General features: G+C 37.2%; 2 protein-coding genes across 5 annotated transcripts in view; one reads left to right on the forward strand and one right to left on the reverse strand.

Moving 5' to 3' along the window:
* The window catches only part of syt14a (synaptotagmin XIVa), a 38,867-nt gene extending 31,948 nt beyond the window's left edge, over positions 1-6,919 (forward strand). For 3 of the 4 annotated variants that reach the window (XM_020644642.3, XM_065947708.1, XM_065947706.1), the window contains 2 exons: positions 786-842; positions 2,927-6,919. In XM_020644642.3, coding sequence (XP_020500298.1) covers positions 786-842; positions 2,927-3,240 — 371 coding nt within the window. In that variant the 3' untranslated portion in view covers positions 3,241-6,919. The remainder of the gene's footprint in view (positions 1-785; positions 843-2,926) is intronic. The other variant, XM_065947707.1, reaches the window with a different exon arrangement.
* A 1,547-nt stretch (positions 6,920-8,466) lies between these two features.
* gnmt (glycine N-methyltransferase) lies at positions 8,467-16,091 on the reverse strand. The gene is made up of 6 exons (XM_020644646.3): positions 15,773-16,091; positions 14,308-14,435; positions 14,043-14,156; positions 13,760-13,902; positions 12,718-12,839; positions 8,467-10,163 (listed from the first exon to the last, which is right to left on the reverse strand). Exons 1-6 carry the CDS (start codon positions 15,979-15,981, stop codon positions 9,992-9,994), a joined length of 888 nt encoding a protein of 295 aa, XP_020500302.1. The 5' UTR covers positions 15,982-16,091; the 3' UTR covers positions 8,467-9,991.
* Positions 16,092-16,921: the final 830 nt, after the last annotated feature.

Here is a 16,921-nt window from a genome sequence, read left to right on the forward strand (position 1 = left end):
GGGTTGTCTTACATTACATACATTAATTATGTTTATTGCATCTTTTCTTCCTGTGTAGCCATTACTGTACTCACACTGAAGAACAAATTAAAACAAATCTTATAAAGATATTGGTGAATGAGGCCCATTTAGCCTGTGCATAGGGATCTTGATGCCTTAAATATATCTTGTGATCATAAGTCACTTTAGTAGCTTCAACAGCAACCAATAATGTTCTTTTAGAACAAACTTCTAAATATGTAGATTTTCCTTCTTCAACACATTAGTAAGCCATACAGACCCATGGCGCTACTTCTACTTACACAGACCTACACTTCCAAGTAATTAATAGTAATTGTAAATGGGAGTTAAGAACAAAAAGACTGTCTTATTAAAGATAAGTAGGATTAATATTGACGTGAAAGACATGACTTTAAATATGAAGTCATTTAGTTTTTTATTCCTGAGAGGGTACAAACTGTCTAGTGTATCTCTGACTCAGTTGCAGATGAAGATAAACGAGATACTCTCATCTATCACAACTGCAGTTCCTGCCAGTCATTTCCCCTTTCTTTGATCCCTGGCTTGCTCCCTTTATCTCCTGGTCAGCCTCCTCAGTCACTTTGAAGGGATCAACTAAGCAAGTTCAAACAAAAAGGGATTCTTGTTGAACTTTGTGCTGCTTCTTTCGACCTCCTGATCCTGCATCTTCTGTTCTGTCTGCACATACAATGATCTCACCCTTAAACATTCTCAACATCTTGATCCATTGTTTTTTCTTACTGCTGTCCAACCCCTGTTGTCAGATGGGCTTTTCTGTTGTCTAAAACACTTGATAGGTGGACAGGTTTATATTATCAGAGGTGAGTCTCTGTCTCTGACATATAGAAATGTGTGATCAACTGTTATATCATTTGTATTTTTAGACTATCTCCATGGATATAGTAAATGTTCAAGCATGTTCCATTGCTTGAACATTTGTGATTTATGTTTGTATCTTTTATAACTATTTGATCTACTTGATCTATTTGATCTGAGTTATTAGGATCTGTGACTCGTTCTCAAGTAACATTTGAAAATAATGATTAATAATTAATAGGAAAAAGATGTGGCAACCAAAGCAATAAGGAGAATACTAGCTATTGCTAAGAGTCACTGAGTGTTATGTGAGGAAAGTGGTCTTGAGAAGACTGGAAACAGGTGAGAACCGCTGTTCTGCCTATATAGGGAACAATATTAATAGATTAAATCTCTGCTAATGACCTGGCTGCTGGGGCAAACAGCAACAATACAGTGTGAACATAACCCTTGTTAAATGCAGCTTGACATTTTTACACTTCAGTTCTGCATGATTAATAAAGCTATTTCTCCCCTTCTTTCAGATTTTATACTAACAGTCTCCTGGCTTCAGCTTCATATATAGCCAACAGCTATGACAGTAGTACCCATCTTCTCCCCTAACCCATTGCAAAAAGCATTGTTTTGATTGGTTTTCCAAATTTCTTGTAAAAATAAGTGATAAAAAACATAGCAATTAACTCACGCTTGCGTTTTCCGTAGTTACTTTTTCAGACAAACTGAAATTCAATCCATGAAGATAGTTGCTTGTTGTAAATTCTGCTACCCTAATGTGTGTGTACACAATATTTCTTTTTTGCATGCAGCCCAGTAGCCACTCTCTGAAACCTGTGTTGTGTTTAATGTCAGTGATGCCTGGCTTGCACAGATTGGTCTGATTAATGGCTGATTACACCATCAGTCAATGTTGCACAGAATGTTATTTTAAAATGTTAAACAGTACAAATCAGCATGCTGTAGGTGTATTTTTATTTTATTTTTGGTTCTTGCGTACATAAAACAATGTCAGGCTTCTATGATTACAACACAATTATCTTGAAGTTACTACAATGGTTACTGCTGTGGTTCTTCTATTCTTGAAGCCCTTTGATTCCTAGGCCGCCCTAGGGAGGGTGCCAAAGGTCTTTAGTGGGGGCCGCTCTGAGGTTGTCAAAATCAGATTTGCCTTATCAACTTAAATCCTGAGCACACATACTGGTTGATTATGAATACCGGTAAGTCTTTTGGTGAGAACACGTGTGGTTTAAGATGCCAAGGAAGGCATCCAGCGCCTGACATTATGTAAGAATTCTCATTTAATTCCTTATACTCTTTTGTTAAACAGGAATATCATCTGCATTATTATCGAGTGTGTTGGTAGATGTGGGATGAAACACTTGCCTCATTTACTTGTGAATACCAAATTGATGGATGAAGACAGTGCTTTCGCTTGTCTTTTGTGAATCAACACAGCCAATATGAAATATTCCTGAGGAACATATACTGTATATTTATGTTCTACATGTAAAAAGTGAATACCTTTGCTGTGAAGCATAAATGTGATTCACTAGTCATGTATTGTGTTTTCATTCTTTAATTTGCATCTCTCTTAAATATACAACATTTTTTTAACAAAGGGCATTTTGAACATTTCTATGATTGAAAGTTCCTTAAAGTCAGAGAAAAGAATGGCTCCTGCAGTGCTTTCATGATGATATATTAACTGTTTTAAAAGAAGAACCTTATCCTCAATGCCCATGCAGAAGTAGGTCTAACTGCTTCTCTCCATCCCATACTCTATTTTAGACCTTTAGTGGATACATAGCAGCAAGACTTATGAAACCTTGCAACCCTTGGATTATTGCTCTCTTTTATCAGGAGCACTTTAAGCACACCCTTCTTAATACAGTTTATTTACCTTGTACATCAACTTCAGAAGAAGAAATAGGCTGTGGGGAAAATGTGTGTACAGCCGGTAGTAATGCTTATTTCAAAGATAATACAGAAAGAAAGAAACAAGGACTTTGCACAAATGCTCCATTACTAAAAATCAGTCTCCTGTCTACAAAAAAAACCAAAGATCTAATTGTCTACTTTGCATGTTTCTTAGATACGTTTGTTAAACTGACCCTGCTGAACTCCATGGGCCATGAGATGTCCAAGTGTAAGACCTCCATCTGTCGGGGTCAGCCCAACCCGACTTACAAAGAGACATTCATCTTCCAGGTGGCTCTTTTCCAGCTTTCTGACGTCACACTCATCTTTTCTGTCTACAACAAGCGCAGCATGAAGCGCAAGGAAATGATTGGCTGGATTTCGCTCGGACTCAACAGCTCCGGAGAGGAGGAGCTAGCCCACTGGACTCAGATGAAGGAATCTAAAGGACAGCAGGTTTGTCGCTGGCACAGCTTGTTGAAGTCCTAGCAAAAGAAAACAAAGAGAATGATATGTATAGGATAACTACTCAGAGCAATAGATGGAGGAAGGAGACACATGTCCAGGGTGTCAATAAAAGGACACCCAGAACTACAGTAAGTCTGCAGTCAGAGTTGTACATGTTGGCATTGCATCAGTATTGCATATTGAGCTGACGTTCAGCTTACGATGTGATGTCCCTGTCACAATCTTCAAGTTTCTATCGCGAGCACTTTTATCTTTTAAACTTGTTGAGCTGGGACTGCTGCCAAGATTCTCCACAAAAGTTCTGGATCGAGTAAATGAATGACAGAAAGTACACCTTCCGCACAAGCAGCTGACATATTTATTCAGATCAGAAAGAATTACAACTTGAAAAACGACCCCTCTTCTACTTTTCTGCCTGTTTGCAATACATTTTAGACTTAACTTTAGGTTTAAGGGAAGTTTTCTTTTAGAATCTAGATCTAGGAAAAGAATGAGCGTATACATAGATATTTTCTTCTCTGTCATTCACTGCAACCAGTTGTTAAAGGTCTTAAAAATCTATTTGTCCCACATGTAGAATAAGGTTATGACAGCTTGTGTCACATGAGAGATGTCTATATGTGTGTTTTAGCTCCATGTACTTCTCACTGTTTTAATGTGGGGAATGTTTCACATATCACTTCTGTAGGACGTGGGTGGGGCTTAAACAACTATTTTGGGTTCATGAGCATTTATAGTAACTTTTTTTTACCATCACTGCTCATGCACCCAACTTATTATGTATTGGTCCAAATGATTTCTGTATTTGGGGCTAGAAACAAAAATATGCAAATACCTTCTTGCAGGGAATAAATTTATTAAACAAGTCAAATCAAAATGTATAGATAGGGTTTATTGCCATGTTGCAGTTTGTATAAGTTGACTTTACCAGATCAAAATATGTATGCCAATTCATATAAATGATCAGTTCCATTCAACAATGAAGGGATGTTTGAAGCTTTTATAACTTTTTTATGTTGGATAGGTTTGTTGGATATAGGACCAAATTATGATGAACTCACTTTAGTCTGCATTGCCAAAGCATACCAACACTCAGTTTATGAAAAGAAATCAACTTTCATCATTTTTGACACTATAGTCTAGAATATGACATTAGAGTGAAGGGGCCAGATTCACAAACATTTTCTTAATAAAAAAGTTAGGAAGTTCTTAAGAATGTTCTGAAGTATAATTCCTGATTGAACTTCTCAGATGCTGTAGGACAGGCATATATATATTTATATATATATAACAGGCATATGCCTATTCCTATACATGGGGTGTAACATCATTGACTAAAGGACTGAAATGTTATTTCAATACATTATAATGAGAACGTTTGTCAACATTATTGCTGTGGAAAACAGTTGGGTCATTTTTTTATTGACAACCATATTTATGATTTACTTAAATAAATAACTGAGTAAACATTAGTTAGTTGCTTTGGGTAAAGTAAAATTAGATTAAAATGAACTGTCAAATGTGCTAGCTTATTTTCAGGAGTACCAGAGACATGAGACTTAAACCAAAAACAACAAGCTAACATTAATGATTAATGTAAAGACACATTTTGTAAAACTGAAAAACAAAATTTAATTTAATCATTTAGAGGCTTACCTTTCCACTCTAACAATTTTAGGACAAGTGTAGTGTGATCTTAAAATGAAGAAGAAAATTAGGAAGAAATTTAAGGAACTTTGTTTTCAAGAATCTTTATTCTGAAGTTTTTCTTAGGAAGAAACATAAGAAGAAAGTTAAGTAATAAATACAAACTTTTTTCAAGAATATGAATATTCTGAACTTTTGTCTTAAGACTGAAGTTAAGAAGAAATCATTACTTAAGAAGTTTCTTTTCTTAAGAAGGTTTTGTGATACCGGCCCCAGTTCAGGATTTTAGAGGTCAAATAACACTGGAATGTCACATGACTGACTTACTGAGATATGCTTTATATTAAAGTTTGTGGTTGTAAAGGTGGTGTGATGGAGCTTACATGATGTCCATCCTCTACTAAATTGCATTTCATAGAAACTTCAGTATCTCTTGATAATAATTTTCTTGCGACACACCACAGCAGTAAAGCAAAAATGTTAAAAGAAAAAAATACCTTTTTACTGACTTCTGCCTATACTCTGGTGCTTTTAAGTGATATAGCTGAACGTACAGAAGCCTTTTAATTTCACTTCATTGATAAGTGACCTGGTTCAAAAAGACAGACCTGCATCCATAATATTTCTAAAACACACCTCTGATTGAGACAGGATGTTGTGCAGCACCAATCAGGCTAAAATAATGGAATTCAGATGTTTTCATGAAAGACAAACTGGAAGGTTGTTGAGAGGAGAATGGATTGTATTGTTATCTGTGGCCACTTTCACATTTCATTTTATTCATAGAAGAATATACATCTTCACAGTGCCTGTGGTTGTGGTGAAACATAGCTCTGTTTACAAAGTGAATGTGTGTGTGTGGAGTGAGAATGAGCGGTGATTTGAATTTCTTGTTGCATGTGCCAATCCTTATCCTTATCTATTTGATTGTTTTGACATATTGTTTTCTTTTCTTATCATTTTTATTGTTTTGTATCTGTATTGGTAAAAATGTATGTTAAATAGTGAATCCTATAATTTGTAATTTATGGATTGCTTGCAACTACTGTTTACATTTTGTTTTGTTTGTTTTTTTGTTTTATGGAAATAAACTAGCACATTTATGTCTTGTAAAAGTAGCTGCAGTCCTCTTTACCTCCCCTTATTGAAAATAAGAGAAGGGTGTGCTGGAGACTGGGTCAGCTATCTCAGAAAGATGCTTTTAAATTGGTGTGTAACAAAAGCACAGCCTTTACAGCACAATTGTGAAAAACAACATTCTTAATACCTTGACAATGGATCCATGATACATGGGGGAACTTCTCATAAAGCTGAGCATGGTAAAAATAAAAAGAATACACCTTTGAAAATCATGTGTCTTGAGATCAACCTGAATAAATAGATTTTATTTTAATAATTAAATTCTTATTCTCACCATTCCACAACCTGCAGGAAAAAAGAAAGATGTTGCTGATTGAAAATAGTGAATGGAACATGATGAGCTCATTAAAGTGTGCTTCTGATGGCTGCTCCATTGTCATGACGACCTAGTGAAGAGATGAACTCAGTTATTTATGTGATACATGCGTCACTTGTTTTTCTGATTATAGAAAAACAGGTCATGCTACAGAAATAAGGCTATATTACAAGTAACTTAATAAGTCAATATAAGATTAAGTCAAGTAATTTTACTTTAAAATCAAGTAACTTCATGAAGCACATTACATATAAAAAAAACTGGTTCATGTTCAATAACCCCCAGCACTTTGTTTTAATCTGTATTTAGATTCCACCATGTTATACTTCTAAGGCTTTTGAAATGTTTAGTTGTCAATGCCATAGCAACTATAGCTGTAAATGGGTGCGATTTATTCTTTGAATGTTGAAACTACCTTTTTCATGGAGGGCAAATGTGCCTTACTGTTCTTTACTCAGCCGACTCGTGTCACAGTGTCTTAATTCTGTAAATCTACTTTGATTCTGTATTTCCAGCTGATGTTGATTTATAAGAATGGTTTATGATAGATAAGATTTACATGTGATAATGTTGTTTAAAAATAACTTTTAAAACATGGCTGCGTGTGGTTGTTTTTTCTTTGCACTCAAATGGCCCACACTAGTTGTGATTTTATTTATATTTGCCTTGTGCACTTTTACTTTAAGGTTTTGGACTAGCATGTTTTGAATTATACATTCAACTCTGTTCTGTGACGGTAAATAAAATCCTTTCACTTCACCATCACCCATTCAACCAGGTAAGTATTACTCACTTCACTGCTTCTATTTATTTGGAAAATCTGAATTAAAGAACAATAGCTACAACATTAGTGTTTGAAATCACACTACCTGCAACACAGAGATTGACTTGTTGGTACAAGGGAAGGCTTATTCTTTTTTTTTTATTCTCCTGTGTACTGAACCGTTGTTTAATATATTTATTCATTGTCAAAAAATATTTTTTTTGCACTAGGTTTTTGTTCCACTTTGCAGAAACTTGTGAATTTACACCTTTAAGATAGACCTTTGAGTTGTTGGCTAGTTTTTGCAGTTGTAAAAAAAAAAGACATTACATAATTATATTATTATTATTATTATCATTGTGCAGCCCTCGTGCTTGACTTGTACCTATACCAACCTTGTGGTAATCCTATGTGAACATCCAGACCCCATCCAAATGTGAAAATGACGTGTCGTCAAACTCATCTGTGTTCTCTCTGTTTCTGCTTTACCCTATGCCTGCTCCTCACTGGATTATCTGCTCTGACTCAGTACCAGCTGCTTCTATCACCTCAGTTATTACATCATAGAGCAGGCCTCCTAATAGTATAATGTTTTTATTACATTAGAGTGAGTCAATCATTTATGGATTAAAGGGAATATTGCATAATATATATATTTACTTAAATTTCTGCAGAAAAAAACATTTTGGAGAACTCTGACAGTTGTATAATCTCGACATGTTTTGTGACCTAAACGTTTTCTTTAACCTCTGGTAAGTTTACCTCTTACCTTCGATCATTTTCAATAACACTGAAAGAATGGGGCTGTTCTAAAAGTTTGGACCATCACATCAAAATCATTTTCTCCAATCATCAGTACAAAATAATGTTTCCGCATTAAACAGATTTAGATCAAATCCTTCTACTATGTGTAATATTTTTGTGTCTTTATAATTACCCTCTTAATGTCATGTGTGTTATCTTCTCACTTTCATCACTTTTAGAGAACAGATGACTATCAATGACTTGGGCAACATCAATAAAACATAAATACCATAGACTGTATATAGATGTATAAACTAAAGGTCCAAAATGTTAGAACAGTGAAGCCAAATCATGATTTTACACTATTTTATAAATAGATAACAATTTCTTCATTCGCTTGTCTCTCCTGATTGAACTGAAGGTTATGCATCAAAATGAACCGAGGAATCAAAATCTTAGGATCTGGTGCAGACACCTACAGCCAGGCAACTCTAATTAATATGACATACAACAAATTACAAACAAGTAATTCTACATAGAAGTGTTAAAACCAAATCATTTAAAAATGAAGGCCTATAAAAAAAAACACTTTTTCTCTGTCAATTGTAAGCAAAAATGTACAACAAAAACAGACCACTGTATTTTTATAGGCTTCATGCAAATGATCAACATTTTCCCATGTCCAATTTTATTTGAATTTGCAACATTACAAATCTGTTCTGAAATTGTTTCAAATCTCAAACCCACTCCCACAGTTTATTGTCTGCAGCATTTGAAAGCTAGACAAATTCAAGTTAAGGCAAACAGGAAGGGTCCTAAAAGTATTTGAATTTGAATTTTTTTATTTTAATAGGGACAATTCAATTTAACATAATTTCAATACAAAGCATGAAACTTAATTTTCTCTTTCATTCAGATGGAAAAAAACTTCTAATTTGGTATCTGAGCACAACATGTGGAACTGGATAACACCGTCAAAGTTATTATGTGTAATGTACCTCTCTCATTGTTTGAACATTTCCTTTACTACTCTTTGGTTAATCTCTCAGGTAGATCCTGCAGGAGGAGGCAGCATTAAAGGACCATCTGCCTGTAACAGGTCCCTTGGTGGTAGCTCCCAGAACATGTACAGGCAGTTTGTGGCTCAAATGAAGAATTGTGTGTCTTCATCGCAGCACACAACACAATACCCAAGAAAAAAAAAACAACTTAAATGAAAATAATAAAAGGAAAATGTGAAAATGAAACTCAACTATTAGAAGACGCCTTAAGAGGAAGCTCAACACGTGTTTTCTTCTTTTTTGGCTTAAGAGAGGTCAGAGGTTATTGAGCTCTAAAACTGAAATATTTGTTGAGGTAAACAACTCCGAGGCGGATTCAGGCGTGACAACCTGTAACGTTAGTGAGCTGGTTCTTGTAAGTATTATCTGAACAAACTACCATAGATGCTTTATCTATGTTTTTAAGACTTGTGTGGTAAACTTAAAAATACAATTGTCTAAGAATAAACTGGCAATCCATCTAAGTATGCCATCATGGGTAATATCACTAACGCACTTTGTCAAGTTGGAAGTGTAAGTTCAGAAGAGCAGAGAGAGAATAGAGAGCAGGAAACATACAGCACATTTAGAAGATACAAGTTATGAGAGAAACTATGGTCCAATACATTCGCTTTATATTTTTCAAACTAGGTTTTCTGTTGTATTACATCTCTCTTTTGAGTGTCTGCTCATTTCTTTATATGGGACCAAAATGGCTTCATTTACGCACACAGCACCTTCAAACATTATGGAACATTAAGCTCATTTTATGAATTTTTACTGCGCTATCAAAAAAAAAGGAATTGAAAAACAATCCTTGTATTTTCATAAAGCCAGCTATCAACTGGCACAGCTATCAGGATGTTTTAAAGGGCTTTAATATTTATCCTCACTAAAGGTAAAGTATTAAAAAAGATACATTTGATCAAAATTTGATTTTCTGGCATCCTGAAAAAGATTATTGCTTCTTTTCTTTTCTTTTTTTTTTTACAAGCAACCTGTGGGGTACATTCTAAAACACTTTATTTGAAAACCATTTTACAAAGACTGGGGAACTGTAGAAGCATGATGAGACCCTGAGAGCTTTTTATTGGTCTAGCTGTGTGTTGGTGAATTTGGTGCTCAAGCTGTCTTCTTACAGACATGGATGAAGTAGCACGGGGCCTGGGTCTGCTCAGGGACATATGTCTTAAAATCCCCGTAGACACTGTGCTCCATTTTGCTGTGGAAGGCCTCTTTCAGCAAACTTTTGAAGCTTTCCAGGCAATGAGGATAATAGGACAGACGGAATTTACTGTGGAAGACAAACGAAGGATGCACACATTAGAATTCCTCCAAACACACAACAACAGGTAGTTCTGTTGAACCATTTTTTTAATTGATTATTGCTTTAGACGATTATCATACTGGGTCTCTACAGACCCTTCAGCTGTTTCAAACAACTGCAGCACTCGTACTGACAAAAGTGGCAATGGCCCCCTCTATATCATAAATTGTAATGACCATCTATAATTAAGTCTATTTTTAAACAAAGATTTCTTCCAAAAAAAATATTTTCCTCATCTTGGTTGCCAAGTGCTTTCCTATTAGTGGATTGGTGTTGGATCTCTATAAATAATAAACGAAGAACACAGTCTAGACCTGGGGCCTGTTTCAGAAAGAAGGTTCAACAAACTCTCAGTCTAACTCTGAGCTCTGAGCTGATTTACTCTCAGGTGGGAAACTCTGAGTTTTTGGTTCCAGATCAGCAGATTTAAGTTAAATTAACTCTGAGTAGGTCCACTCGGTGTTCAGTGTGTGCACCACGATGATAATAGAAAACATGAATGGAGCCCCGATACTATGATTCACCATGGCAACAGGTGACAAAAAAAGATCCTCCCACTTTATCCCTCTCTAAATATAACTAGGCTTCACCTTCATGCAGACATACGGAGAATATGAACAGGCTCTAAGAAGTAACACTGCTGCAGCGGCAAAGGAGAGAGGAGAGGGATAAGACGTAGCCCTGCTCGTGTAGTCTATTCTATTATCTTTAATCAGAATTTTTATACGCGAGTCAAAACTGGTGGAATGGTGTTTAACCTGAAATGTATCTTCATTAAGATACGATCCAGCAGCTCAAAATAAATACAAGAACAAACGAGGCTCATGGTGGTATTTCCATTTGACATAGACACTGAATGAAGTTGACTTTGTTTAATGTGCGGCCTACAGCCTAACTTCATGCTGCTTTCACACGTCCTCTCATCTGTATCACACGTGACTTCATAAAAGAAGGAGGAAATGAAATGTTGTTTCTGGATCTGAAAGAGGGAGGAGACGGAGAGAACCTGCTCCTGACCTGGGGCCTGTACTATGAACCAGGATTTGAGGGTAGTGAGGTCACTTCAGGGTTAACCCTGGGTTTTCAATCCTACGAAGATCTTTCACTTCTTACCCGAGTATATCGCCACGGTAACTAATACTGCACACATAACCTTCTCCGGAGCTGATGGAGAGGGGGGAGGACTTCATGTGTCCCCTATGATTTTACATTATAGTCGGTAAAGTGAATGATTATTTTGAACTGATATCATCCTTCATCCTTCAACAGAGACTAAAAAAAGCAGCGGAGCCTTTGAGTTGTGTTTTTATGATGTTAAATGACAAATATCTTCTGATGTCTTTGAATTATATCTTTATATTAATGTTTAATGTCTCCATGCCGCTCTGTCTGTTATCATCAGAGCTGAAATATAACTTCTCAAACTGTTATACTCGCCACATGAAAGAGTGGGAGCAACACATCCAGTTAAGAGAAGAAACAGGAGTTATTATCGTCTTTTTCAAGGTGAACTAACGACAGGAAAAATATAATAAGCCGTAGTTTGCACATTAATAGGAAGTTGTCCGTCTGTAACTTCAGTCTCTGGGAGTCTGTTTGTTTGAAACATCTTTATATTCTTAATAATTTGTTCAGAGTTAGATATGATCAGTGGTGTAGTGCAGGGTATACAGACTATACCTACTTATTGTTCAGTCTCCATAGGGAGACTTCTAAATCTCCTCTGATTTACACCATTGACTGATTGACAATATTCAGTATGCTGCATTTTTTCTTAGGATGGTGAAGGGATGACCCTCCTTACTCTGTCTCTCATATGCACTAACTAAATATGTTCATAACAGAGGCTGTTGATCCTCTGCTGGACGGGACTATTAAATAAAAACATTGTGGGTAAAAAATAGTGTACATACTACTTTTGGCACCATTACACCACTGGATATGACGATCTGCTGATGGCAGACACAGTTATGATTGTGATAGGTTAGATGAAGCTAACTCCGCCCCTTTTATGTGAACGCGCTCTTGGAAACTCGGGGGTAACTTATCAGGTTGATAACCAGCTTCATATGACTGTTAATCAGGGTCTCTTATGTGAGGGTTAGTGTATCCAGATAACCCAAAGGTACCCTGGGTATGTTGAACTCAAGTCGTAGTACAGGCCCCAAGTTAGGTTCACAGACTCTGTTACCATTAACTGACTCAGAGCTAGAGTTACCCCTCTTTCTCAGGTTTGAGTGACCTCCCTTTCTGAAACGGAAAGCCCAGAGATTCCCTCAATTCAGGGTTAACAGACTGTGTTTGCACTAAACCTGCTTACGGAACGGGCCATGAAATAACCTGTGTTATGATTTGTTGTTAATTACATAAAAAAATGATAAATCCATCATTCAATCAAGCCATCAAATTCTAAAATGACCGGCAAGTAGGAGAGGGTGTTATATTTGTTATTTCATGTTGAACAGTCATATCATAAAAGGAGACCATGAAAAGTGTTATCCTATACTGCTGTTGACTTTACCTGACTTCAGGAAGATTGTGGAGCACGGCCTTTGGAACATGGATGGTGTAATCCAGAGTGATCATATGGGGCTTATTGTTGACCCACAGCACAGAGGTGGAGATGTCCTGAGTTAGATCACTCTGAAACACACACACACACATGCAGTGACAGTGGTAAACAAGGATAGCTCTCACTTCTTATTGAGCAGGCTCTGTGTGTAGGGGAACATGAGGAACGTAGGATTTAGCTCAAGGCAAGTCCATTGAATGAATATTTCCTTCTGTATTTATTGTCTGAGACATCATACACTGAAATGATTTAACCTTCACAAAAATATATGAGAGGCAACTCTGTATTGCCAAGAACTTAAGAGTACTAAGCAGGCGGCTGACACTCATACAACATTTGGAAACTAAAATGGAAAAGGCAGTTGTTGTCATTAGTTGTGTAATGGCTGTGGCTCAGTTGGTAGAGTCATCGTCTCTCAACTGGAAGGTCAAGGGTTCAATCCCCAGCTGGGCAACATGTCCGATGTGTCCTTTGGGCAAGACACTTAACCCTGAATTGCTCCCTCTTCTTCAGTGGCGGTGTATGAATGGGATTAGTTACTTCTGATGGATGATACTACATAGTGATCACTACCATCAGTGTGTGAAAGGGTATGAATGTGTAGGTGTGACCTGCGGTGTAAAAGTGCTTTGAGTAGTAGGAAGACTAGAAAAGTGCTATATAAGCTCAAGTCCATTTAATCTTTAATCATTTACCTCAAGGGAACGATACACTACCTAGACAGTCATCCATCTCATAAGAAAACAGATGTGCATTATTTAAGCCTTTAATTATACATTTTATTGTTCTACAACATGTGTACAAAAACAAAAAACCTACAGAGAATACTGTGCCTGAACACATTCCGTGTAAACACAGATGGAGGTTAAAACTAGTGCTGCTGTATTCACATTTGTAACCAGAAGAATTTGTTTGTGAAACAATTCATCTGCATGTCAATTTGCACTGCCTCTAACAAACTATCTCTATCCAAATTCAGATATGGGAGTACCTTATAATAGATGTTTTTGCCTTGTGGTGCCCGGCCAGTCTCCAGGATGTAGTCATAGTTGCGGTGGTCGATGATCAGGATGCCACCCGGTCTGACCATACTAGCAATGTTCTGTAGGGCCAACTTTTGGTCACTCTGGTCCCCTGAGAGCAATACAACATCATGTAGAGGATTATTTACAATAAAAACACTCTTCAGTTAAATGACTTAGCTTGAAGAAGTACAACTATAGGAAGATGAAAGATGTACTTTAGTTGGATCGGGTCTGAGACTTTATCTTTACCTTTAAAGTCCGGTAAGTGGGCAAATGAGTTGCCCAGGCAGATAACAGCATCAAAGCCATCCCCTGGTTTCTGAATATCTTCTGGTAACGTCAACCAGTTGGCCTCTTCAATAACTGAGAGGAAAGCAGAGAAGAAAACAGAAAAGAAATCACAGTCATGAACACTACACAAGTTGAAGTTCAGTGTATTATCAGATGTCAAATAAAGATGTACTTTATTAATGCCGCGAGAGGAAAGTTAATTAACCACATGGAAATGCCTTACCCCACTGGTCAAAGGCTGCTTCTTTTCGCCTCTCCCATCTTGACTTTAGTGCATACTTAAGCATTTTATCGCTGGCATCCACGCTCACCATATTAAAACCCTCCTCCACCAACATGATGGAGTCAACTCTACAGAAGAAAAAATAGATATTCTTAGCTTTAAAGTTCACATAAAGAAAGCCTCTTATGAAAACATGTCTTATTACAAGATAAGTGATTTACACCTTTCTTAAAAGTTTAGCCATGGTGAATTTTTAAATTTTATTTTGAAGGAGTAGTTTGTTTACTTGCAAGTAAGCAACAAATAACTCAGAAACAGAACCACTGAAAAGCTTGCACATTTAGAAAGCCAAAAATAGGGAGGCTATTTGAAACCTCATTCAGCTGGTTACTGAGACATACTATGGAATGTGGTCAGAGTCTATGTGCTCACTACACCTCCATAGCAGACCAACAGGAACAACATTTACTTTCACAACAAGAGGATTGCACTGTTCATGAGGGGAGGTTATGATAAAGACTAGCACTGTTTTTTTTAACAGAACAGTCATTTCTTGAATCTACTGTGTAAGATTAGGATAATTTAATAATATAAAGTATTAAAAAAGGTGTGTTTTTGTGTGAGTTCAGTGAGTGTCCTTGCTGCTTTCCCTAAACAAAGATACACTATCAGCAGAGGTCAACAGAGTGCAGGGAACCAGTCAAAACTAACCACATGCAACCGCCAACCATTTTATTAACCTCCTCAAGTGTGTTACAACCATTGAACCACTAGCTATGATACACCTGGGTCAGATGCACCTGAGCAAAAACCAGCCCAAAAGAGCCAAATGAGTTGTAATGTAAAAAGGTTTAAGCTCTAGGACTCATATTGCTGCTGGAGGTAGGACAGTGCAACTCTGCATTTCCATTCACTAGGCCTGCACTCCAGCCTAATCCAGGTTTTTGTCCAGGGTCAGCAGATTGACATTCCAGGATATTCAAATTACCCTGATTATTTACCAAATACAACTAATTGTAGTGATGTTTTATCATAGCACCTGATAAATATTAGGGCAATTTCAGAAGGTCTATGGGACAACGTGAAATGAACTGATTAATGCATCTTTTATTTAGTTATTGCTCCATCAAGTCCAAGATATTTTCAAAACAGTTGAGAGATTCACATTAATAGTTAAGCCTCTTAACAGGCACTGCATGGGTTAATCATTATGTATTTTCTTATTTGTACGTAGGGCATTGTGCACCACATTTTGCATATGATAGGCTACCGTGGTTTCTTTAATACTCGACTTGACACTTTTTTAAAATGAACCACACAGTGTGTTTACATGAAGTGTTGCATGATCAGCTACTGTACTGCAAATAAGCTCTATTTGTCTTGTCTGTTGTTGGTGAGACGTGCTGCCACGCCTGCACAGTCTAACCTGAGTCACAGTCTGCCCACCCACACGGATCCACATTACCCAGTTCCGCACGCCACGTCCAGCACTCTCCGCACCCCGTGTTCTTTGAGCAAAGACACCACCCAGCTTTTGTATTCCTGCGTCCTGCTCTGCGTGTCTCCGATGTACAGCTCCCACACTTTGGCTGCTTTGCCGTCGGCATACTGATCAGGAAGACCCTCAGCGGCCACCCCGAGAGATCGGGTCCTGAACACGCTGTCCACAGACATGCTGCAGCTGTTTACAAAGGAGATTAAAAAGGAAATGAGCAGGATGGCTATTGTAAGCTAAATGTGTTTCACACCAGCTACAGGACTTGTCTCCACATGATAGTGCAGATGTTGGTTCTTATTTATCCGAGCAACGAAAGGGGGAAGGGGGAGGGCAAACTTTAACCCAATGACGCTCCAGTATTTCCTGACGCCTTCTTTCTGATAGGATGGGCTGTTGGTAGACCCCTGCTTCCGTGTTTACGTTGCCAGACGTATCTGACGTTAAAAGACGTTTGTTTTAACCACACAGTAAGCTCCTCGGATCATCACTTGTTTAAGTAATAACAGTCAGAATAAGTTTTGAAGAAATGTAAGGGCTATTATCCAAACTGGTCAAAGCCGTTATTTCAATCTATAGTTTTATCACAGAGCAGCAGCCGCCTGGACGGAAATCAGGAAGGTGGAGGATCTTCCTACTTTAGGAGACTTCAGATTCCACAAAAAAGGAATAGGAATCTTTAGGCATAACAATATTCTATTGTCATAACAAGTAGCCTGCAGGACCCTGAAAAGATACTGCAAATACTGAACAACTTCTGATACAACCTTTCAAATCTAATATTGTATACGACTTTATCCTTGAACAATAACGACTTCAGTCTCGAAATGTTAAGAACGTTCTTTGTTTAAAATAGCCTCTTCCGTCGTTATTATCAGTTTAATGCATAGAAATAATCATCAGTGATTCAAGTTTGTCCTTATTGAATCGTTTAGGATCTTTTTTTTTATAGGCCTATGTCCCTGTTTTGTTTCCTCCCTAAAAGTGAACTCCTCCTGTTGTGATTGGCTATTACTCCACAAAGGATCAAACCAGCTGATGTGAGGTAATGTCAGTCAGAACCAGTGCTATCAAGGTTAGGAGCACTCACCACTCACCTGTCTTATCAACAGGCCTTCA

Source organism: Labrus bergylta, chromosome 18 (assembly GCF_963930695.1).
Source record: "Labrus bergylta chromosome 18, fLabBer1.1, whole genome shotgun sequence".
Classification (NCBI taxonomy): Eukaryota; Metazoa; Chordata; class Actinopteri; order Labriformes; family Labridae; genus Labrus; species Labrus bergylta.

What these genes read in the sequence shown, in the direction of transcription:
- gnmt (XM_020644646.3), bottom strand. Translation starts at nt 15,981, where the DNA reads ATGTCTGTGGACAGCGTGTTCAGGACCCGATCTCTCGGGGTGGCCGCT. An exon ending in GCAAAAACATCTATTATAAG is followed by an intron (nt 12,840 to 13,759) that starts GTACTCCCATAT and finishes TGTGTGTTTCAG; the next exon opens with AGTGATCTAACTCAGGACAT. An exon ending in CACAATCTTCCTGAAGTCAG is followed by an intron (nt 10,164 to 12,717) that starts GTAAAGTCAACA and finishes TGTCTTCCACAG; the next exon opens with TAAATTCCGTCTGTCCTATT.